This window comes from Nomascus leucogenys, chromosome 14 (assembly GCF_006542625.1).
Source record: "Nomascus leucogenys isolate Asia chromosome 14, Asia_NLE_v1, whole genome shotgun sequence".
NCBI classification, from domain to species: Eukaryota; Metazoa; Chordata; class Mammalia; order Primates; family Hylobatidae; genus Nomascus; species Nomascus leucogenys.
In genome coordinates this window covers 91984289-92008212 of record NC_044394.1, presented here as the reverse complement: position 1 = coordinate 92008212, position 23924 = coordinate 91984289, and the positions used below count along the sequence as shown (strand labels likewise).

Here is a 23924-nt window from a genome sequence, read left to right as displayed (position 1 = left end):
TCAGGGGTGGGATTTGCGGGGAACGCGGGGAGCCCACGGGCTGCGCCACCTCTGCCCTGGCAGCTGAAGCCTGGGAGAGTCCCTGCGTGGTGTGATCGGCCTCAGCCCGCTTTCTCTCTGCCGTCGCACCTCAGTGGTTCTCATAGCTTGTCCCCACGTGTCATTTTCCATCCACGGGAAAAAACAAATGCCCCTTCTCCATCTGCCATTGTGGCTTCCTCCCAGGAGGCCTCTCAGGTTGGGTAGAGCAGGGGCCTGCAGTGGTCAGGCCAAGAGCAAGGAAGGCCTGGCTACACCCCTGTGGCTGAAAACTCAAAACATCTGGAATTACCCTTCTCCAGTTACGTTCCCTCTTGCTTAAAGACAAAGCTGATTAAATCATCCTGCCACCCGAGGCTCCAAACCAAATCTTGGATGCAAATTCATTAGCTTCATAAAGCCCAGATTGATTTATGTGACAGTCTGGAACCGCCCAGCCATGGGGTTGGTGGCCGTGTTCCCCGCCACCTCTGAGCTGGGGCAGCCCCAGCCCTGGAGGGAACTGGCCAGCAGTGACCACATCGCTGATACCAAGTGGGGACCCTCACCACTGCCATTGTCTAACTGCTTTGCTCCTCGGTGTCCTGCTATAAGTCAGATGAGGTCACCTTCCTCTCCATCGATGCCAGGCTTCTGCCGTTGACGGCCAATGGGTCTTGGGGCCAGGGGCAGAGAACCCCAACAGCAAGACAGCCCCGGGTGATGCTGGCTCTCCACGTGCATCAGTCACGTTTCACTGCAGCCATCATCAACTTGGCAAAGTAGGCAAGTTCAGCTTGTGGTTTCCATTTTGCAGATGGGCCCCCAGGGTCAGTGGTGGGGAGAGCAGAAGAGGATGCAGCCCCGCTGGCCCAGGAGCAGGTGTCGCTGTGAAGGAAAGCTTAAACTCAGCAGCTCTACCCAACATTGCCACCTGCATGGCCCCAGATGCCCCTGGGGCAGGCCAGTCAAGGTGGGAGTCAAACTTCTTTGCCTCCCTCCCCCGAGAAGCACAGACCACACTGAGCACCCAGAGCCTCAAGCAGCAGCTTCCTGGCTGTTCCTCACCTGAGAGCTAGAGATCAGCAGCTGCCGGCTTATAGATGGGGCAGATGGCAAGGTGATAGACTGGAAGCACTGCCTGGGTGGTGAGGTGGGCAGTGGCACCGTGATGGGCCCTAGCCACACAGCTGTCCTCACCACTGGGGCAGGAGCAGCCTCGTAACAGGCAGATGCCAAGATGTCAGATGGTGGGGAGGACAGGGGCTGCTGCCTCCGTCCTGGAAAGCCCTGCAGAGGGGCAGTTGGCTGGCCAGTGCCAGGCTGGGGGGAAGTGGAAGCATCCTGTCTGGGGGCAGATTGCCAAGCAAAGGTGATCATGGTTAAGGGCTCACTGGAAGCTGGAGAGAGCTTGGGATCCCTTCCACCTGGGGCCAGTTGTGTTGACTGCATACTGGAGGGGTAATAAACTCCGTGAGGTCATTAATTTGCTAGGCAATGGCATTGGGTACTTTCTGCATGGACCAGGCAGCCGGGCCGCCATTTGCAGGCAGCGAGCCTCTGTGACCTGTCCTTCCTCATTTGTAAAGTGGGGTAACAGTAGCGATGTCACTGGCCAGTTGTGGGGATTAAAGTGCTGAGCTTAGTGGCCCAGCCACAAAATGCTCAATAAAGCTATTCAGTGACACCTGTTCCCCACACCACTCACCAGCCATAACTACTTGTAGCCAGGGACCCCCGACCTCATTAGGACTCCAGACACCTACTTGGTTTCATAGCCTCCTAACGAGTTGTCGCCGGGATTGCAATTCAGAAACAGAAAATTGGTCTGAATTCTCTGGAGTCTAGAGGGCTTTGGGGATAGGGGTTGTCTCTGGTTCTCCAGCCCTTAGGAAACTTGAGGACAGTCCTCCCCTTTCAAAGAAGCAGGACGCTAGGCTGGAGGGTCCTGGCTGAAGACAGCGCTCTGCCCTTTTGCAAGCTCTGCCCTCCTCTCCCACACACACCTGGCCTCCCTGCAAAAAAGCTGGCTTAGACCACAAGCCGCTCAGCTAGACACGAGGAAAAACAGCTACAGCGCAACAGAAGGGACCCCAGTTAGTAAGATTTCCTGCTCTGAGGCCAGCCACAAGGGCCTCCCTCTTTCTGTATCTCACCCAAAGAAAACAACGGTATTCGAGCATGTGGGTCACCAGGCCCTGTTTATGATGCTTTCACATCTACAGCCTGACTTCTCTCTCCTCTCCCCTGCCACGCTTTCTTCCCTTCCTTGGTGGTGCAGGAAGCCAGGCCAAGCTAGTTCTGAACTCAGGATGCAGCCTTCCTGCTAACCTGTCCCCCAGGACTCATATCCTCCTGCCCCCCCAAATATATTCCTAGAGAAGGAACAAGGCAGCCAGCGCCCTGGCCCAGGAGCAGGAGTGGCCCTCCTCAGAGCCAGCAAGCGGCTCAGCTCCACACTGGAGGCTCAGCTCTTAATGATCTTTCCAGTTCTTGGTTATTAATGATCTTGGGCAGAGAGCAGAGCAGCCCTGTCCTCACAGCTCCTCCAGGCTGCCTCAACCTCCCACAGCCTTCCTCCCTGGGCCAAAGGCAGACCCTGACTCCAGGAGGAGGAGGGGCTCAGTTTCCAGGGGCTGGTGGCCAACAGTTAACCCTCTCACCACTAGTAGCTGCAACCAAGGTCAAGCTCCCCTTCCAGAGTGAAGCCTGCTGTCCTGAACCTAATCCAGCCCATAAAAACCCATAGGGTAGAGAGCGTGAAATTGTATAGACAGGGCCACCCACTCTTGGGGTACTCTCCTCCCAAGAAATGGAGGTGTATCCCCCCTACCATTTCAGCTGCCTTCACCCCTAAAACTAACCGAAAAAAAAGTCCAGTTCTCATGGCCCCAACCCAAACAGTGGGGTCTTCAGGACTAAAGAGGCAGCCTGGCTTCCTGGGAACCAGCAAGGAGCTATGGGGGAGGGCACTGGCAGAGACAGCCAGCACCGCCCTCGAGGCTTCCGCTCTGTCACATGGAATTAGCCTCTGACCTGCCTCCACCCAGCTTGTCAGGACAGCCAGGGCTTGGCCTTTACATCCTCAGCCGTTAGAAAAGGGTCTGACAGAATCAATAGTGCTGTTTGTGGAACGGAGAGAAGAACGAATGCCTGCTTGTTCACAGTCATTGTAGGGGGATAAGTGTAATTGCAGATGTGAAAACATGAAAATGGTAAAAGCAAAAGCCATCTTTTCAGATGGGCCAGAGGCGAAGATGTGTGATAGAAAAAGGAAGTGGGCTAGAAGCCCCAGAGGGAGGAGAGGATGAGACCGCAGGCAGATTCTCCCACCACAGGAGTCCTGGCACCAGCGAGGCCAAGCTGTGCCTGACCCTGGCAGCCACCTGCACCAAGATTCCAGAGCCCAGGCAGTTCCGAGCCTCGCATGTCAGCCACGGAGAGAACGCGGCCAGCCAGGGTTTAGCTCCACACCTTCTCTGCCTCTGCTACCATGGCGCTGTCAGGCTCCCCGGGGCGTCCCTGGCAGGGCAGGACAGGACAGCCACCACCCCTGGCACAAGCCTCCCTTTTCAAGGAGACTGAGGGATAAACGCCATCCATCATCACCAGAGCCCCCGTGCTAAGCACACGTGTTACATCTGGTGCCAGGATGGGTGGGAGCTGGTCCTGAATACCAAGTGGCTTCTGCTGCCTACAGCCCCCTCTCGGCCTCACCTCCTTCCCACATCCCTCCCAGACACACTCCCAAGGCTCCGCCGCCCCGAGAGGGACCTGCCACCTGCTTTAGGCAAACATCCCAACTGGGATACTCCCATGATGCCCTGTTGTCTACGGCCTGTGCTGTGCCCCTTCCACAATGCAGAATGAAGCAGCCAGGACCAATGTGTTGTAAAAGGTTGGTTTAATGTCCCAGTGCTCTGATGAGAAGCAACTCCAGCCAGGTAGAGCAAGGATCAGGATGGCCCTGCCTCAACCACAAGTTCCAGCCTCCATGCCCACAGCTGCCGTGACCAATAACTGGCTAGCCCCAGGGCAGGGAGAACCTCAGGAGTCTGACCCCCACAGCACACCCTCCTGGCAGAATTCTGCATGATAAGAGGACAGCAAAAGCCCAGCCCTCACCATGATTTGAGGCTACTGAGGCCACTGATGATCATGGAAGACATCATCTGTCATTGGGGTCCCATGGCTAGGATTTCATGGTAGAAGCCAGAAAAGCCCAATCCTGCCTGCCGCTTAACCCTGACAGTGGCAGGCAGAGAATCCAGCTGGCTCGGAGCCTGGGTGGCTGATAACTCACACTTCTGACTCCAGACTGGAGATCCGTCTCCAGGTGCAGGGTCCCGGGAAGCCTTGCGTCCCACAGGCTACCCTGCTGACCTCGTCCAGTCCCCCACTGTCTCTGTAGCCTGTGCCCAGCCCCAGAGTCCTGCCCCTGTGCCCCAGAGGCCCCCAGGCTCCAGGGAGCCAGAAGCCGTGGCTGGCACAGGGTGGAAGGTGAGGACAGACAGCCGCCCAGCAAAATGGCAGGTGGGCGTGGGCGTGCAGACAGACGTGCTGTCTGTGCTGCCAGGCGGGGGCCCCTGCCTGCTCGCCCTCCTGGCAGGCCTCCCGGTAGATCGGCAGGCACATCGACTGCGCCTGCGCCTGCGCCAAGCGCCTGCAGGCCGAGTGGCCGTCGGGGCGGGCGCAGGCGAGGCCGGTGCACCCAGCGGGTAGCGAGCTGGGCCGAGCGAAGGCCTCGGCCACGCAGCTGGGCAGGGAAGCGTGGCGCGGGCGCGAGCCCCGGGCCCAGGCCGCGTGCAGCAGGGCCTCCCGCCGGGCCAGCTGCTCTGCCCCGAGCAGCAGCAGGTCCTCCGGCTCCGGGGGCTCCGGGAAGAGCGGGAGGAAGGGGCGGCCGGATCGGTCGGCTCGAGGAAAGGAGCTGTAGTGACAGCGCGTGAGCGACAGGGGTCGCTCTGGGAGGGCGCGCCGCTCGGAGGCCGAGAGGTGCCTCCCGCAGTGCCCGGCCCGCACCGGCCACCGCGCCTCCCAGGCTGGGCGGCGCGACACTCGGGAGACGTCGGACAGGGGCGGCCCCGGCGTCGGGGGGCGGCCCGGGGGCTGCTGAGCCCTGCGCACAAGCGCCGCGCGACCCCGCCTGGCGGTCCCCTGCCCGTGGGCTCGGCTGTGGGGGCGGACCGGGGTGGGCAGGCATGGGCTGGGGCCAGGACCGCGGGGTCGGGCAGGGAGACGGTGGGGGCGCACGGCGGCCTCCACCCCAATTCTCGATGGTGCGAGTGGCGCGGTCCAGGGAGCTGCTCACGCCCGCCGTGGTCACCATGTCGCGGGCCGCCTGCAGCATCTTGAGCACGCTGGCCTGGGCCGAGCTGGCCGTGAGTCGGGCTGGGCTGCCGCGGTGGGCTGGCGAGGCTCTGCACCCCGCTGAAGCAGCTGTAGATGCCCTGGGCAGTAGGGAGATGACAGGCCGTGAGCCAGCGCCCTCCGCTCAGGGACCCGCCACGATTGTCCCCACCTGTCCCAAGGCATCATCAGCCTTCTCGAAGTCTCAGGAAGCAGCTGTGAAGCATCTCCCATGCGCCAGGCACTGTGCTTTGCAGATGAATGAGTGGTTGACTCATTCTCCTAATCACTCCAGCTAGCACCTGGCACATGAAGATTCCAACCTGGCACACCTGTGGGGGGAGGGCTCTGACCCTCTTCAACCCTGCCACCTTGGTGAGCCATGCCACCTCTCAGACTTTGTCTTTTTTTTTTTTTTTTCTTTTTTTTTTTAGAAACAGGATCGATCTCTGCCTCCCAGGCTGGAGTGCAGTGGTGCCATCTCGGCTCACTGCAACTTCTGCCTTCTTGGCTCAAGTGATCCTCCCAACTCACCCTCCTGAGTAGCTGGGACTGCAGGTGCACACCACCACACCCAGCTAATTCTTTTATTTTCTGTAGAGATGGGGTTTCGCCATGTTGCCCAGGCTGGTCTCAAACTTCTCGACTCAAGGATCCACTGACCTAAGCCTCTCAAAGCGTTGAGATTACAGGCGTGAGCCATGAGCCGGGTCAGAACCTTTGTTTTACCTCTGGAAATGGGCCATGGGCGGCGCGGACTTATCTGGGTAGGTGCCTTAAAACTTTGGCCTGCGTGGGGAGGGGTGGGCACCCACCCTGCTGAAAGCCAGCAGGAAGTCCAGCTGGGATGTGTTGGGCATCGAGTGGCGCAGCTTCCAGTAGACCAGGTGCTCCCAGGCGAAGACCAGCAGGGCCAGCCCCATGGCCACCAGCAGCATGTAGAAGACGCCTGCCATGTTGTCGATGTCCAGCTTGCTGCTCATCACCTCATTCTTCTCATTCTGGCAGATCCCCGAGAGCCACACTGTCTCCAGTTTCTGTGTCTCTCCTGGAGTTGGGGGGTGTACACATCTGGCTCAGGAAACCCCCTATAAGCAACCCCCTCACAAAGCTCACCACAAGCCTGGAGTAAGAAGGAATCTGGGGCCAGGGCGCCACCCACTTCTTCCTCAAGCCGACCACATGGGGATCCAGCCTGGCTGGAGCAGGATGGTGGGGCAGGGAGTGGAGGGTCAGTGAGCAAGGAAATAGGAAAGCAGGGTGGAGGCTGGGGTGGGCAATGCTGGCCTTTGGGTCCTCCCCCTGTGTACCCCCAGTAAAGGCTTGTTGATTTGGTAAATGTTAGCATTCATTGAGTCACTCCTCTTTATATACTTATTAACCATCTACATGCCACTCATGGAGCTGGGCACACAGAGACAAAAGGCTTAGGCTCCTAAGAGACACACATTTTGATCGCTCTTATTATTATTGTTATTATTATTATATGGAGACAGTCGTGCTCTGTCCCCCAGGCTGGAGTGCAGTGGTGTGACCATGACTCGCTGCAGCCTGGATCTCCTAGGTTCAAGCGATCCTTCCACCTCAGCCCCCGGAGTAGCTGGGACTACAGGCACACCACCACACCTGGCTAATTTTTGTATCTTTTGTAGAGACAGGGTATCCCCATGTTGTCCAAGCTGATCCCAATCTCCTAGACTTAAGCAATCCTCACACCTTGGCCTCCCAAAGTGCTGGGATTACAGGTACGAGCCACCTCACCTGGCCGCTCTCATTATTATATGGTTTGAGGAATCAGATTTTTTTTTTGTTTGAGACAGGGCCTCACTCTGTTGCCCAGGCTGGAGTGCGGTGGCACAGTCATGGCTCACTGCAGCCTCAAACTCCTGGACTCAAGGGATCCTCCTGCCTCAGCCTCCCAAGTAGCTGGGATTATAGGTGTGTGCCACCATGCCTGGCTAATTTTTTAAAAATTGTATTTATAGAGACAGGATCTTGCTGTGTTGCCCAGGCTGGTCTCAAACTCTTGACTTCAAGTGATCCTCCCACCTCAGCCTCCCAAAGTGCTGGGGTTATAGCCATGAGCTACCACACCCAGTCTAGACCATATCTTATCTAACAAGAATGGAACTCCTCTCAACAGAAAGCTCTCTCTGGGTTGGGGGCAGGCTAGGCTGGACCACTCACACATGTGGGACTGGGCAGATCCATAATCTCAAGATGGCCATGGAGATACTATACTGAGCGAAGGAGGTGCTCATCTGGGAGAGATCATGGGAGGGGTCTTAGGGAAGAAGAAAGGAGTTCAGCCACTCCACCCATCCCCACCTCCACCATGAGGCCTGAGCCCCTTCCTGTCTTCCTGCCCTTAAGGGACTCTCTAGCCCAGTTCTTGCTCCCTCCCTGCACACCTATCCCTTCCTCAAGTCTCTCTCCAGTTGCTCCTAGTACCTGCCCACCTCAACTGCCCCAACATCTCACCCCCCAGAGACCTCTCCCTGCCCACAGGCCTTGGGAACTTGAGTGGTGGGGGAAATGCTGACAGCCTTGGGCTCCACAGCCCACCCTGGGCATCCCAGCAGGGGCAGTACCCACCATCCCCCAGGAACTGCAAGAGCGCCAGGTCTATGGCCCGCTTCCAGTGGGAGTCCTTCTGCATGGCGATGCCGTAGCCAGTGGTGGCAAAGACCTTGCCAGACCCAATGGTGACCAGCTTGCAGCCCTCGTCCTTGCCTGCCATGTAGTTGAGGACAGCAGCATCATAGATGAAGGCATCCAGCTTCCTGGGGACAGGCTGAGCCTCAGAGCTAGGGACCACATGGGAGGGGAGGGGACACCGACACTGGGGCGTGGCAGGGGTCTAAACCACATGAGCCTGCTGGGCACCCCGGGACGGACCAATGGGCAGAGCCTTGTCTGGTTCTCTTGGGTCCTGGATGGAGTGAGGACCCCTCCCACCCTCCTCTGCACAGTGGCCAGGGGACTGTCTGTTCCCAGAAGACACACCACCCTTTCTGCCCACCCTCTCCGTGCTCCTAAGACTCAGAGAATGTCCCAACCACCACCTCAGGCTGAGGCTAAACTTTGATCGGCACACAGCTGTGTTCTGAGACACATGGTGGCCTTCCATTTTTGCCTCAAGCTCCACTCTGCTCCAAGACCTCCTCCCTCCACCCCCAGGAGTCCTGCAGGACAGCCCAGTCCCACTGTCCCTACATTGAGAGCTAAGGCTGGTCACTGGGGAGACACATGGATGGAGACAGCGGGTGCAGGGCTGGGGACCCACCCCATCTTGAGGCTGGTGAGCGCGTCCTCCACCGAGCGCTGGTTGAACTTGACCATGTGGGTGTGCATGTCACGGTAGTTACTGCGGATGTTACGCTCTGTGCTGCCGTTGGGCACCGTGCCGAAGCGGAAAGGTGGGTACTGATCTTGAGGCCGCTGAACTGCAGGCGGAGGGCGGCAGCCAGTCACAACCCTTCCTCCAGCCTTCCAGGCACCAAAGCCCCAAACTCACCCCAGAGCCCAGCCCCAGTGTGGACTTGCATAGTCAGAGCAGAAGGTCTTAAAGGCTGTCCAGGCCACTCCTGTGTTTTCCAAATGGAGACTCTGAGGCCCGAGACAGGGAGAGGCTTACCCAAGGCCTCTCAGTCGGTGGCCCTGAGCCATCTCTTGCCCCAGCTCCCAGCACCCCCTCAGCAGGCCCTGAAGCTTCTTCCTGCCCCAGCCTCCAGGTCAAATTGCCCAGACTCTGACTGTCCTGGGTCTACCCACTCACAGCCTGTCCCCACCCTCAGTGTCCCCCCTCCACCACCAGCCATGGCCCCACAACCTTCTTGTCACTGAGGCCCGACACAGTGTCGATGTATTGCTCTTGGATCATGAAGGCGGCCAGGTTGGCCGTGTAGCTGGCGAGGAAGATGACAGCAAGAAGGCCCAGACCAGAACCATGATCTTGCTGGTGGTGCCCCGCGGGTTCTCGATGGGCACTGAGTTGTTGAAGACCAGTGCCCACAGTAGCCACACGGACTTGCCAATAGTGAAAGATGGGCCCCCGGACTCTGGGGGCAAGAGGGGGATGCTGGAGCTCCTCCTGCCCACCATGAAAGGGCTCAGGGCTCAGCCCACCCGACTGCACAGCTCCAGACTCAGCCTGGCCTTCTCAGGGGACCCGTCCTGGCCATTTCCTCACCAGGTCAAGTGAGCTCACGTGTGTGGTGTGGTGTGTGTGTGTGATCTGACTGGCCCCAGCATGTGCCATCCAAGGGCAAGGGATCTCCCAAAGGTATTCTCTGGAGGACCCGTTGCCCCTGAGCCCAGCCCTCAGGGTGCCCAGGCCCACCCCTCCTGCCAGGCCAGGCAAGGCTTACTCTTGCCTCTGGTGAGGTTCTGGTTGTAGCTGACGGGGCTGAAGTACTCGAACATGAAGACGGTGATGGCCACCACAGTGAGGCACATGACAAACATCATCACCCACACCGCAGGGCTATATGGCTCTGGGACAGAGGGAGGCAGCTCAGAGGCCTCAGCATGTTCCCTGCCCCCAACCCAGAAGCACTGGGTGGAGACAGGTAGGTCCATGTGATCAAAGTAGGGGCCCACCAGCTCTGCGGACCCAGCCAAGCGGGCCCCTGACTCAGAGCAGCAGAGCCCCAGGAGAGGCCCCCAAAAGAGGTCAGGCTCTCCAGCATCCTTGGTCTCCCCCCGCCCCCCACTTCCCTGGGACAGGTACAAGTCACCCACCCCATGAAACATTCCTTTGACTTCACAACCCCTGCCTGGCCCCACATGGATGATCTGGTGGTTCCGCCTAGAATCAGAGCCCCTGAGGCCAAGTCTTATTCCTCATCCCACCAACATGGAAACCCGCGCCTAGGGAACTGGAGAGACCCACCCCAGGCCTCGGACAAGGCTGTTTCTATCTCCTAGAGTAAGAAATCACTACTGCTGGCCGCACTTGGTGGCTCTCGCCAAGCACTTTGGGAGGATGAGGCGGGTGGATCACCTGAGATCAGGAGTTCGAGACCAGCCTGGCCAATGTGGTGAAACCCCTGTCTCTACTAAAAAATACAAAAATTAGCCAGGCGTGGTGACACATGCCTATAGTCCCAGCTACTCAGGAGGCTGAGGCAGGAGAATCACTTGAACCCAGGAGGCGGCAGTTGCAGTGAGATGAGAGTGCACCACTGCACTCCAGCCTGGGCAACAGAGCGAGACTCAGTCTCAAAAAAAAGGAAAGAAAAGAAATCACTACTACTGGCCAGGTGCAGTAGCTCACACCTGTAATCCCAGCATTTTGGGGGGCTGAGGCAGGCGGACTGCTTGAGTCCAGGAGTTCGGAGACCAGCCTGGGCAACATAGTGAAACCCTGTCTCTACACAAAATACAAAAATTAGCCAGGTGTGGCGGCATGCACCTGTGGTCCCAGCTGCTCAGGAGGCTGAGGTGGGAGGATCACTTGAGCCCAGGAGTTCCAGGCTGTAGTGAGCCAAGATGGCACCATTGCACTCCAGCCTGTGTGACAGAGGAAGATGCCGTCTCAAAAAAAAAAAAAAAAAAAGGAAGGAAAGAGGAAGGAAGAGTGGGAATGGGGGGAGGGAGGGAGGGAAATCACTCCTGCCATCATGAGCACTTGCTATGCTATGAAGTGGGTTTTTTTTCCTCTCTTCCGTGGCTGAGGAGCCTGCTCAGAGAGGTTCTGTGACTTGCCCAAGGCCACACAGCAGGACAGGGCAGAGCCGGGGTTTCCACTCCTGTCTGGCCAGCCTCAGCTCTTCCCCTGCCGCTCGCCTGTCCTCACAGCTCTCTGCCACCTCACACTTCATGTCCCACGTGGCCTCTGACTGGGCACTTTGGGAAGGCAAAGACTACGGCTGTAGCCCCAGCACCCAGCATGGGACCTGGCTGCCCAACCAATGCCAGACTTCTCACCCAGGAAGCAACACACCTCTTCCCACACTACACTCGCTCCTCAACTCCCCACGGGCCTCCCCCACTTGTTCCACCATCCTGGGCAATGGCCCATCCTGAGGCGAGCCTGCCTGCCGGGTTTTCCTGCCACTCACAGTGGCACCACGACCCATCCCACACCCCCAACCCCACCCTCACCTGGCAGCCATACCTAGAACCGAACACTGACTTCACTTCTCCTGTCTCCTTTCCACTCACCTCCAGCCAACCTCCAAGACCCAAGGCTGCTGTGCTTGGCCTCTGAGAGCCCACCCAACTCCCCATCTCCACCCAAGCTGTACACACCCTCCTTGTGGGCCCCTCTGCCCCGGAGCCGTCTCTGCCCACCCTGGGCCTCACCCAAGAAGGCCGAGGGGAGACAGTGCCATTGCTGCGAGCCACCATCACACTGATGCCCGTCTCCACGAAGGGCACAGAGAAGTCTACGATCTCGGAGCGCTCCTCATTGATGGTGAGGGAGCCGATGGCCATGTCTGCCCGCTTGTAGTACACCTGGTGGCCGGACGCCATGGAGGTTTGAAAAAGGGATTCCTGAGGGGTGGACACGCTGCACAAGCACCTCCGGGCACCCCTTCTAGCACCCACGGGCTGAGTCAATCGTTCCCTCTGGGGCCCTCAGAGCTCAGCTTTCAGTATTGACCACCCCAGGAGTCATCATTGGTGACAGCCCATGCCCCCCTCTAGAGGGCATCTGAGAGCCACATGGGGCCTGGGCAGCAGGCAGGCAGGCAGGACAGGTGAGGAGGGAGTGGGGTGGGGCCTACCTCCCCAATCATGCCGTTCCATACGCCGCGCACCCGCTTGCCATGCTTGCCGTTGGTCACCAGGTACAGGTCGTAGGAGAATTTGACCACCCTGGCCAGCTTCTTGAGGATGTCGATGCAGAATCCCTTACAGCAGAGCTTGGTGTAGGGGGCCATGTCCCCGCTGCTGCAGCCATGCCATCATGAGACCACCAGGAGTCAGAGCACGTCGTGGCCCAGCCCCGCCCCAGCCACTCCTCCCAGCCTGGCACGTGGACCCCTGCCCCACACCCAAGCAGGAGACATACACGACACCTGCCCATCACACGGCAGCACCCAGCTCTCACTAGCCTCCCAGGGCACTCCGCAGACCTGAAGGTGTGGTTGCTGTGCCTGCGGCAGGGCACGGTGTTGGGGACACAGCCTCCTGTGCCAGGGTCAGGGCTCTCCACGATGACAAAGGGCCGCTCTTCCAGCGTGGCCACCGTCAGGTGTCGACTGTCCACCACAGGCTGCAGAGAGGCACTGTAGCGAGGCCACACGGGGTACTTCATGTATAGGACGCCATGCTCCCAGCGCCCCACCTGTAGAGGGTGACAGCCTCAGCCTGGGGCCTTCAGCGCTACAGCCCCCACCCTCTAGGTGGAGCCTGCCAGGGCCAAGAATCCCCCTCTCTCACCTAGGGACTCTGGGGCAGGTCAGAGTAGTGCTGCTCCCGGCAGCCTCCCCCAGCCTTGGGTCCCTGTGTTCTCCATACAGCTCCACGCTGACCCACGCTGACCCACGCTGACCCACGCTGACCCACGCTGACCCACAGCATCATCCTAAAGCCCAGACCTGACCCTGTGTCACTCACTGTACTGGTCCCCCCTGACTTTGACAGCAAGTCCTTAGCTGAGCACTCAAGGCCCTTCATGCTCCAAACCCTTCTGTCCCTCTGTCTCTTCCAGGCTAGCACCTCTTCCTGGTGGGCTCCTACTCAAACCTCCACAGCCCAGCTCAAATATCCCATCTTCTGTGACCTCTTCCCCAGTTTCTTCCTTTGCAGGCAGAACTAATTCCTGTTCCTTATCTCCAATCCCACAATCTTTCGCACATGTCTACTCAAGCACTGGTCTCTCCATATTGTTTACAAGCCTGTCTGGCCAGCATGGTCATGGGTTACTCCTGCAGGGGCAGGACCAGGAGATAGGAGCGCTTGAAAAGTTCTATGGTGGAGGGAAGCCGGGGTGTTATGGGAGCCCAGAGCAGGGCACCTCACCCACCCTCGGGCACCTGGAGGCTTCCCAATGGAGGAGATGTTTGTTTCAGCTGAGACCTGGAAGATGAGGGGTTGGATAAGGGACAGAGGGACTCTCTGCTCAGCTGTGGGCACAAGAGGAGGCGGGGACTAAATGAGAGGACACTGAGGGCCCCTGGGCTCACCCCCTTCTCACCAGCTCCCAGAGGCGGTGCCGGTTGAGGGCGATCACCACCATGGTGGGCTGGACCAGGTAGCCACCAGGACTGAAGGAGAAGTCTCGGCCCTCCCAGGTGACATTCAGTAGGTTCCTGCCAGAGGGGAGAGATGCCTGCAGTCCTGCCAAAGACCAGGCACCCCCTGCCTCTGCCTCACCGCCGCCACCGACAGCAGGTGGCATTGATTGCGTTTATTGTTCAAAGTGCTTCCCTATATTGGCCCCACAATCCTTGCCACACCCAGACACCTGCTGTTTGTTAGATGAGGACGCTAAGGCCCAGACAGGTGGGGTAATGTGGCCCCAGGCACGCAGCTAGTGGGAGGTGTGGCTGGCCAGCCCAAGTTCACTGCCACCCAGGTCCCCCGAAGCGCTCCCCACCTCCCCACCCCTATGCCCCAGGCAGGTGCCCACCTGTAGAAGGCCTCCCGGGCAGGGCTGACGGGCCCAGGGTGAGCACGGCAGTCCCCCGCCGGGGCTGGCAGGGTTCCGTGCTGGCGCCAGTAGCTGTGGGCGCCCAGGGCCAGAATGGCCACGCCGTCGCGGACCTTCTGGCGCAGGCTGAGGCGCCAGCTCTCGGTGACGACGCTGATGAGGCCCACGGGGAAGGTGGCGGGGGGCGCATCGGTGCTGCCCAGCGCCAGGTTGGGCACCAGCCACACGTGGCCGGGCCCCACCAGGCCGGCCTGCGCCGCCTCGGCGAAGAGCACCTCGGCCTCCTCGCGCGAGCAGTAGGCCACGAACACGGGCGCGTCGAGCTGGCGCAGCAGGCGCTGGATGCGCGCGCGCGGCCCTCCCGGGCCCAGCTCCAGCGTGACCGCGTCCAGCAGCCGCCAGCTCACGTGGCTGGCGTCGGCGACGGCGCGCACGCCCTCCAGGAAGAGCGCGTGGCCCGGGTGCAGGCTGGTGATGACGGCGAAGGCGCTCCAGTCGTACTCCTCCAGCACTTTAAACAGCACCTGCAGCTGCTGCTCCAGGGACACGCCCAGCTGCAGGAAGGCGGAGCCCGGCTCCTGGGGGCGGGGCGGGGCGGGGCCTGAGCCGGGGCGGGGCCTGAGCCGGGGCGGGGCCTGAGCCGGGGCGGGGCCTGAGCCGGGGCGGGGCCTGAGCCGGGGCGGGGCGGGCCGAGCCCCTCCTCGCGCCCCTTCCCCGACCTCGGCCCCTTCCCCGACCTCGGCCCCTCCGTCAGCTCCCAGGCGCCCTTGCGCCGGTGGATGCTCCGCGTCCCGGGAGCCCTCTGGCCTGCGCCTCCCTCCCGCCCCAGCGTGGTTCCCCGCTGCCTATTAGCATGGTCATGGCCGGCCCCCGGCCCACCACGCTGGCCTGCGGACCCGCAGCATCAGCACCACTGGGGAGTTTGTCAGAAATGCAGATTCTCAGGCCGCACCCCACACCGACTGGATCGGAGTCGCTGGGTATGGCGCCTGGCATCTGTATTCTAACAAGTTCTTCAGCCAATCCTTGAGCCCGCTAGACTGGGAAGCGCTGCCCCAGACCAACTGAATCTGAATTCCAGAGTTGCAAAGCCAGGCGTCTGTATTTCCTAAGAGCACGATGAGGGTTGAGAGCCAATGTCCTGAGATCTTATGCCTGGGCCCCAAGAGGATGGGGAAACACCATCCTGGTTGGAGCCCTGAGGGTGGGAAAGTTCCTCCTCTCCATCCCTCTCCCACCACAAAAGCCCAAGGCACTGCCGGCTGGCACCGGGGCCAGCGCAGTCCCCTCCTAACTGGTCTCACTGCTGTCACTGTCCCAGTCTTTTAAAAAAGCAAATAAGGGAAAATTCAGAGGCCAAGCAACGCAGTTTCTTCAGCAACAAATTGCAAGGAAAAAAGAGGGAGAGACAGAGGAGGGGCCCAGAGGTTGAGAGAAACTTAGAAGCCACACCAACCAACCGGCACGTGTGGACCTGATTTGGCTCTTGATTCGAGCAAACAGGCTGCAGAATAAACATTTATGACAGTTATGAGACAATGGGGAAATGTGAACACTGCCTGGATATTTGAAGGAATTTTTATTATTTTTTAGACGTGATAATGTATGGTGGTTTTACTTTCTTAAGCTCTTATCTGCCAGGGATACATACTGAAATATTTATGGATGGAATAAGAGGATGCCTGGGCTTTGCTTCAAATTAACACAGAAGAAGGAGAAGGGGATCCTGGTGAGGCTGGGGTGGATGGCCAGGGTGAATGGGGGACATATGAGCCTTCCTTATACTTTTTAATGTATACTCAAAATTCTTCATATAAAAATTAATGAAACAAAGGCAAATCAGATCAGTCTCTTCCCTCGACTCTCTTCCGCTCTTCCCTGAGTGGGTAGATCACCAGGGGCAGGGCCAGGAAGCTCACAGGGCTAAGGCAGGCACAGACCACGGCCACTGTCACAGCCGGCTTGCGCTGCTCTGGCTGCCCACTTGCTTAAGGAAAAGCCCAAATGTCTTCCCGGGTGGCCAGGTCCCTGCCTCCTTCTCCAGGCTTTTCCCTCTATTCCTCCAAAGCTCTGAGGTCCTTCCCGCCTTGGGACCTTCATCCCACCTGCTCCTCTGCCTGGGCCTCTCCCCCTCCCCACCAGCTCGCCCTTAAGCCCTCAGCCTAGACGTCATTTCTCCAGAGACCTTCCCTGGCCAACACGCTATGCATGAGCCATGCGTGAGCTCCCTAATAGCATCCTGTGTCTTTCCTTCAGAACGCTTGTCCCAGTTGTAACTGCTGAAGAATGTGTGTTTGGAACGTTCTCCCCCAGCCCTGCAAGGGCAGGGCCTGCCTCCCCCAGGGCTCCCAGGGTTCCCTGGAGTGCTCACCCTACAGGTCAACTACCAGTGCCCAGAGGGCATGGCACCACCTCCATGCCCAGCTGGCCCTCTGGGTCTTCACCCTGACCTAGGAAGCTATGGGAAGCAGAGAGGAGGAGGGCTGGGGCCTGCATCCTGCCCACCCCTTGTCCAGACACAATGTGAGGGCAGCCCAGAATATCTCTCCTCTAGAACATGGAATGTCATTCCCATTGCCATCTCCCCATCACCCACATCACGCCCTCAGCCCCCACCTCCCTGCCCATCCCATCTAATCCCAGCTTCCCAGAACCGAAGCACCCCCCCACCCCAGCCTGGCTCCAGGCCTGAGGCATGAGGGGACATGAGTTTGGACATGCACCTTGGGGGTGAGGACCACAGCAGAGCCTCCACTGATGCTGAGGATGGGCACATGGGTCTGGGAGGAGATGAAGTCAAGGATCTGGGCCACCGCCTCGGTGCCCACGTTGTCCTCAAAGACAATACCGTGGATGCGGGCAGCACCCAGGAGGCCGCAGATGTGGGTGAGAAGGCTGCTGGGGTTGGTGGTGTTGACCCCCACTGTGAGCGGCTGGATCTCCAGGGGCAGGTCCAGGAAGCTCTGGGGGGTGAGGCGGGCACGGCCCTGGGCCTGGGGCAGCCCTGAGCTGCCAAACACCACGGCCACCGTCATTCCCTGCTCGCCCTGCCCCCGACCTGGCCCCACCCAGGCACCGAAGAGCGAGGTGAGCAACAGGGCCGGCCCCAGGGCCCCACCCATGTCCACCGGAGGGTCCTGTGGAGAGACCAGGACAAGCACAGGGAGGGAGACAGAGAGGCAGATGGACAGACAGGAGGGACAGAGGGACACACATACAGAAGATGAAAGAGAAGAGGGGAAAACCTCCCTCCCCGAAGAGAGGTGGAGAGAGAGGGAGACAGACAGACACAGACAAAGAGAAAGAGACAGAGGTTAGTTGAGCATCCCAAGGGCATCCCAGAAGAGCAAGGGCTGGGGAAGAACAGGAGCCATGCGCGGCACCCAGCCCTCCAGTCTACTGATGCCTTCCAAAACTCCGCCAGCGGGTTCTGCCCTAGAAAGTCATATTGAAAATGCTAGTCTGGGGTTCAAGTGCGAGGATTTGAGTCAGACAGATCTGAGTTCATGTCCCAGTTCTGCCACTAACTCGCTGTGTGATCTTAGGGAAGTCGCTTAGCCTCTCTGAGCCATGTTTTCTTGCCTGAAATAATCACAGCAGTGTGAGGACTTAGATGAGCTAACAGGCTATTTGCTGGGATTAGTGACCTTATCCCACAGGTGACAGGCCCCCAGCCAGGTGAAGGAAGACAGCTCTTGCATCACCCCCAACCCCCGCCACCACCCGCCAGTCCTCTCTGCAGTCTAAACTGGATCTTCCATCTGTCTCTCACCAGGGCCTGTGCTACTGGTCAGCGTGCCCTGCTTGCCATGGGGCCAGCCCCGAGGGCCCTCCTCTGCATGGCTCTGCCTGGCACAGAGCCCCCTCCTCCTGGGCACTGGACATCACTGCAGCCCTTCCTTCTGTGGCCTCAGCTAGTAGCAGCTCTTCTGCAGCAGGGTACAGTGACTTGTTCAGAGCTCAGGGATACCCGAAAACCCAAGGTGGTGATCTGGCGTTTGGTCTCGTTAGACATGAGCTGGTGAGCTGGCCTCTCGGGCCATCACTGGTGTGCAGGATCTTTTGAACCCAACCCAGGGGCCTGACATGTATGCTTGCTAAATGGCATTATTTTGGATTGGGACCAAGAGCCACAGCAGTGAGGGTAACACAAAGCCTGAGTGGAGTGGTGCCCACGGATGTCACTTTCCCTCCCAGCTGGTCATCGGCCACAGCATTGCCGTCTCTTCCATCTTCATCACATCCCCAACAAAACTTCAGAGCAGGGGAGAGCTAAAGGGTGGACAGGGTGAGCCTGCCACTGCAGCCCTCCCACCTCCCCCAGGATCTGCACATCTCTGCTACAGAAATGCTCACGAAAATCAAGCAGTTGCCAGAAACCACGCCTCCGAAAGGCAGAGGCCCTTCAGGGCTGGGGCCCGAGACAATGGCTGGGCAGGCTCCAGCTTTCTCACAGGGCCTTCCTTTTGCCTGCCACGAAATTTCTTTTTTTTTTTTTTTTTTTTTTTTTTTTGAGATAGAGTCTTGCTCTGTTGCCCAGACTGGAGTGCAATGGTGCGATCTTGGCTCACTGCAAGCTCCACCTCCCAGGTTCACACCATCCTCCTGCCTCAGCCTCCCAAGTAGCTGGGACTACAGGTGCCCACCACCATGCCCGGCTAATTTTTTGTATTTTTTAGTAGAGATGGGGTTTCACCGTGTTAGCCAGGATGGTCTCGAACTCCTGACCTTGTGCTCTGCCCACCTCAGCCTCCCAAAGTGCTGGGATTACAGACGTGAGCCACCGCGCCCAGCCATCTTTCTCTTTTTTTTATCCAAAGCCGAATGTCTTACAGACATATGGGCCTTCTTGGATCTCTAGTTCTCTCTAAGGAATCCAGAGAGCAGGGAAGTGCAAGAGGCTACCAAGAACATTCAGGAAAGTTCCTCTTCTCCCCAGGGTGGCACTGAAAGGATCCTTCTAGGGGAACCCACTAGACCGACTTTAATGTAGAAACATAAATTGGCCCATGTGTGCTGAGCCCCTTCCCTGCAGTAGGCACTGGATGATGGAATGTCCCTATGGGTGAGACATGGTCCCTGCCCTCCAGGAACTTAGAGTCAAATCTGCAGAATGAGCATGCTGCTGTTAGCACCTCCAACCTCCTTTTTTCTAAATATATTTCTCTTTCCTACTTCCCTCTCTCTACTTCCTACTTCCTTCTCTCCCTACTTCCCTCAAACTCCCCAGCCTCCCCCTCAAGACCTTCTCTTAGCTGAGGGTCTAGAGCTCATTCACAGGAAGGTATAAGGGACTGATAATAGCTGAAAGGGTTCTCATTCCCCAGAGAGATGTAGTTTAACCACAGTCAGAGCCCTAAGCTAACGTACCAGGTGGTAGAATTTCAGGCCAAGAAGACAAGAGTTTTGGCAAGGAAGGGAATATTGTTCTCACGGTGGCGCCCTTGAAATCTTCCCATGTATATGGTTTCCTAGTACAGTGACACAGAAGTGACAGAACTGACAGCCCAGAGACATGTTTGAGTCTGGCAAGGGATCGATCCTAGCCATGCCGTGCCATGCCTCAGCTACCACCACCAATCGGGGATGTCAGATCTCGACCACAAAGGACACTGACATGCACGTCGCTCCCCTCGTGCAGCCTCCGTCTGCTCACCTCTGCCCACACCTCCAGGTCCTAGAGGTTCCTTGCCCTCTGGGGAGCCCCAAACCTCCTACCGCCCCTGCCTCCCGGTAATGAGCTCTAGATCTGTGCTGCCCAGTATAGGAGCCGCCAGTCATACACGACTATTGGGTACCAGAAACATCTCTCACCCAAACGGAGTTTGCTATCAGTGTAAAATTTCATCCCACACTGCACATTGAAGACAATAGGGAAAAAGAATGTAAAAATCTCATAAACATTTGTATCTTGATTACATGTTGAAATAATAACATTTGGGGTATGTTTACTCAAAGAAAATATACTGTTAAAATTAATGTCACCTGTTTCTATTTGTTTTAATGTGGTTACTAGAAAATTTTAAATTGCACTTGTGGCTCCCATTTTATTTCTTTGGACAGTGTGACCCTGGATGAAGGGCCCAGGCTCTCCCTCAACTGTAAAGGGGCAGAATAAGCAGTCTTCCATTAGCATCTCCAACCTCCTTTTTCTAAATGTATTTCTCTTTCCACTAATAGCCTCTGCCCTCCCTACTCCCCTCAAGCTTCCACCCTCCCCAGTCAAGACCTTTTCTTAGCCAAGGACCTAGAGCTCATTCACATGAAGGAATAAGGGTCTGGTAATAGCTGAAAGTGTTCTCATTCCCACTCTCTCCAACAGGAAGGCATCCTCACGGGCTGGGGACACCAGAGACTCTCCAAAGGGAAGGTGTCCTCCTGTGTTGGGGGTCGGGGGGTGGGGGAGGTGAGGCAGGTTGTGCCTCTAACCAAAGGGCCTAAAATGGGGGAGGGATCCCAGAATACCTCCAGAGGGAGGGGCCAAAACTAGGTAAGTCCCTGGGCTCCAAATAGCAAGGGGCAGACTCAAGGAGCTTCTGAAGTCTGTCTCATCACCCCGTCTAACCCAGCCGCCCTACACAGGTAGGAGGGACAAACTCCACTTTACCCCGCCACAATCTCCTCCCTTGCCTCCCCCTCCCCCCCTCCCATCTACCCACCCGCGCCAGCCCCACTGCACTGCTGAAGCCTTCCTCCAGCCACTGCTCCCTCCTCACACAGGACAGCTACTCCCTGGTGCCCACAAATGAAGTCCAGACAGCTTAGTCCCATAGACAGAGCCCTCTGCACCCTCTGCAACCAACTGTCCTCCCATCCCTGGAACCCACAGCTCTGCCAGTCTGCTGGCCAAACAGCCCCATTCTGCTCTCAACTCCAAGCCTTGTTCCAGCATCCCCCAGGCTGGAATGTCCTCATCCCAACAGAAGTCTACTCTCCTTCGGGGCCCAGCTGAAATCCCTCTCCCACAGGCACCTGCCTTGATGCCTCAGGCTCCAGGAGCAGGGTCTGCGGCCAGGCTGGGGGCACCTGCCCTTCTTCCCCCTGCCCTGGCTTCCCTCCTGGGTGGGGAGGCTCTGTGCAGTGGTCCCCTCCACCCCTCCATTCTGCCCTGCGGCAGGTGTGTGTGCACTCATGAACACCCTGCCCCACACTGGACTTCGGGCTCCTTGAGGGCAGACACATCGTCTCAGAGACCTCTGCCCACCCACCCACTCAGGGTCTCACCCCTTCCACAAACAGCCCTTAAACTAATGTTTGACAAACACAGAGATCCCCCAAAGAGCCCCGGAGAGGATGGCAGTGGTCAGTCCTGCAGGACACAGCAGCATCTGGAAGGGTCTGAGCACCTTCCCAGGCTGGAGGCCTTCTCCTTCCCGGGTCCTCACAGCTCAGCCAGACCCCCTGACATGGACCTGCACACACATGCACACTCCCGCACTCACACCCGCTCACATCCGAGATACCGATGGCTCTCCCTCTCCCAGGCTAGGAAACTCGGTCACAGGAGTCCTCCCCACCCACCAGCAGAGCCCCCCACCCCCTGCCCTTCCGGGGAGCCGCCCCTCCTTTGCCGTCGGGTTTCCCTCCCTCCCTTTTGCCCAGCCAAAACCCGAACCCAGGCGCCAGGGGAGAGGACCGCCGTTCTAGCTTGCTCCACTACTGGGGGCACGGAGTTCTCGCTCCTCCAAGGCTACGGCCCCTGTCTCCGCGGCCCCCGCCCGGACTCCACCCCCGCCGCCACCGGGATGCCCCGTCCCCTCCCCTCCGCAGGAATCTCTTACACTCGGGCTGTGAAGTTCGGGGTATTTTTAGGCCGGCGATAAATAATTCACAGGGAACGTGGCACCAGGCTCCCCCCGCGGGAGGAGGGGGCGCGAGCAGCGACAGCCACCGTCACCCGCGGCTCAAGGACACTCGCGATGCGGCGGCGGCGGCGGCGGCTCCGGGCGGGCACCCGCGCCACGCCTCCTGGCGGCCGAGGTGGGTACCACGCACCCGGTGCCCCGCGCCCCGCGCTGTGCCCCCCCCCCGGCGTCCGTGGCTCCAGGGCCCCCACCCCCACTCCCCTGAGTCCCGCAGTGGGGGGGACTGAGCCAGCCTGGCAGGCGGGCCCAGTACCAGCCCAGGCCCGCCCCGGGGCCCCGGGCGAACCCAGGTGTCCCGGACCTGCCGACCTGCCCCTGGCACGCTCTTATTCTTCGGGAGTTTAGAAACAGGCTCAAAGTCACTAGCACCGCCAAGACCTGGACGGGCTCCGAAATACAGCCCGCGGAATGGTACCCTCCCCAAATAAGTTTCTTTCCTCGATTTTCCTGTGGCCCAGGGTAACGGACTGAACTAGGATGACGCCACCATCCAAGGGCAGGGGACCGAGCCAGAAGTCCCCTTGGACGACCAGGGCTGGGAAACCGAGTGGACGAATGGGGTGGGCATCAGGGCCTGGCGGGAATTCCCGTCTTGCTCACCCAGCAGCTCCTTGCAGGGTCGCGGGACGAACCTGGGGATTCAGGTTGCCGGGTGCCTTTGCTCCGCGTGTCCCCGCCCTGCCCGCCTAGGCAGGAAACAGGAGGCTCGGGGCTTCCCCTTCCCGCCGTCGGGGGATCCTGGGCGAAGCCCCGAGAGACCAGCGCAGGCTGCTGGTGCGCAGCCAGGGCCCAGCGCCAGGTCAAGCTCGCCCGGTGCCCTCTCTGCCTACCCTTCCCTTTGCGCTCTGGAAGCCCGGGAGCCGGGCACGGGCCAGCATCTGCAAGATGCCACTACTCTGGAAGCCCACTCCGATTCTCCCAGGTCGCAGGAGGGAGAGAGCTAGGCTGGGGCAGAGCTAGAGGGGAAGAACCGGGACTCGGGGCGGGGAAAGGGGTCTGGGCGCCGAGGCAAGTGCGCAGCAGGTGCCCAGCAGACCTGGGGAAACCGGGGCACCGGGCTGGGGCGCAGCACAGCCCCCTTTCGCCTTCTCGACTCCTTTCCAACCCCTCGTTCTGGTCGATCCCAGCCCCGGCCCCCGCTCCTGGCCCTGTTCCCCGCTCTCCGCCCCGGCGGATTCCAGCAGCAACAGTTGGGGTCCGCGGCAGCCCAGACTCCCCTGGTCCCGCGGTGCCGCCGCGCCAAGCGAAGGAGGAGGAGGGCTCGGCGGCCCCGGGGACGAACGTCTTGGACGCTTCGCCCGCGTCCTTCTCTCGCGTCCGCCGCGCACCTGTCTGCTCGGCCTCTTCTTCGCCTTCTCTCCGGCCGCCCGGGTCCAAACCCAAGGGGCCAGGTTCTTGAGGGTCCGGGTCCTCCAGCCGCCCCCTCCTTGCGCCCCGAGAGTCCTGCGCAGGCCCGACTCCCCCGGGTGCCCCGCCTCTGTCTCCACCGTTCTTGCTCGCGCGCCGCGGGAACCCAGCCCCAAGTTGGCGGCGAAGTTGGCGCCCCCCGCCCGCCGCCCGCCACTCACCGAGGGGAAGGGGCGCTGCGCCCGTGGCGAGAGCCCGCGCCGGCCGCCTCCCTCGCGGTCTCTGTCCCACAGCCTCGGCCCGGGAGCGCTGGCGCGCTCAGTCTCAGCTCCGCGGGCGCCGGAGCCCGGGCGCGGCGGGGCGGGGGCGGGTGGCGCGGCCTGGCCGGCTGGCCCCGACCCGCCCCCGCGCCCCTCACGAGGCTCGCACGGCGCCCGGCTCCGTCCGGAGCTGGGCTGCGCACCGCGCCTCCTGCTCCCACGGCTCGCAGCCGACTGTGCGGGAGCTCTCACCGCAGCCCGCGAGGGCCCGCCCCGCCGGGGCCCGCCGCCTCCGCCCCGGCCCGGCCCAGCCCGGCCCCTGCACCTCGAGGCCCCTCCCGCCGCAGGCCCGGGTCCCTCTCCCCTCTCCGGGACCGCGTCCCCAGACCCGACACTCGCGGCAAGTGCGCCTTGGAGGAAACACCAGCCTGCCCGGAGCCTGGGTTTGAGCCGGCAGCTCTCGAGTGTGTGACCTTGGGCTAA

The 23924-nt window shown here is 59.7% G+C and overlaps 2 protein-coding genes across 2 annotated transcripts in view; both read right to left on the bottom strand.

The window, feature by feature from the left end:
- LOC115838268 (glutamate receptor ionotropic, NMDA 2C-like) overlaps window positions 1–1733 on the bottom strand; it is a 19873-nt gene extending 18140 nt beyond the window's left edge. The window contains 1 exon segment of the mRNA XM_030827114.1: window positions 1727–1733. Coding sequence (XP_030682974.1) covers window positions 1727–1733 — 7 coding nt within the window.
- Window positions 1734–3905: 2172 nt separating this feature from the next.
- On the bottom strand, window positions 3906–23484 carry LOC100607001 (glutamate receptor ionotropic, NMDA 2C). The gene is given in 18 exon segments (XM_030827113.1): window positions 3906–5179; window positions 5181–5402; window positions 5404–5465; window positions 6180–6412; window positions 7960–8147; window positions 8651–8810; window positions 8880–8973; window positions 9197–9294; window positions 9297–9425; window positions 9735–9860; window positions 11674–11691; window positions 11694–11826; window positions 12099–12264; window positions 12450–12661; window positions 13514–13628; window positions 13949–14547; window positions 16693–17106; window positions 23403–23484. Coding segments are annotated over 17 exon segments (3816 nt in total). The 5' UTR covers window positions 17092–17106; window positions 23403–23484; the 3' UTR covers window positions 3906–4317.
- Window positions 23485–23924: the final 440 nt, after the last annotated feature.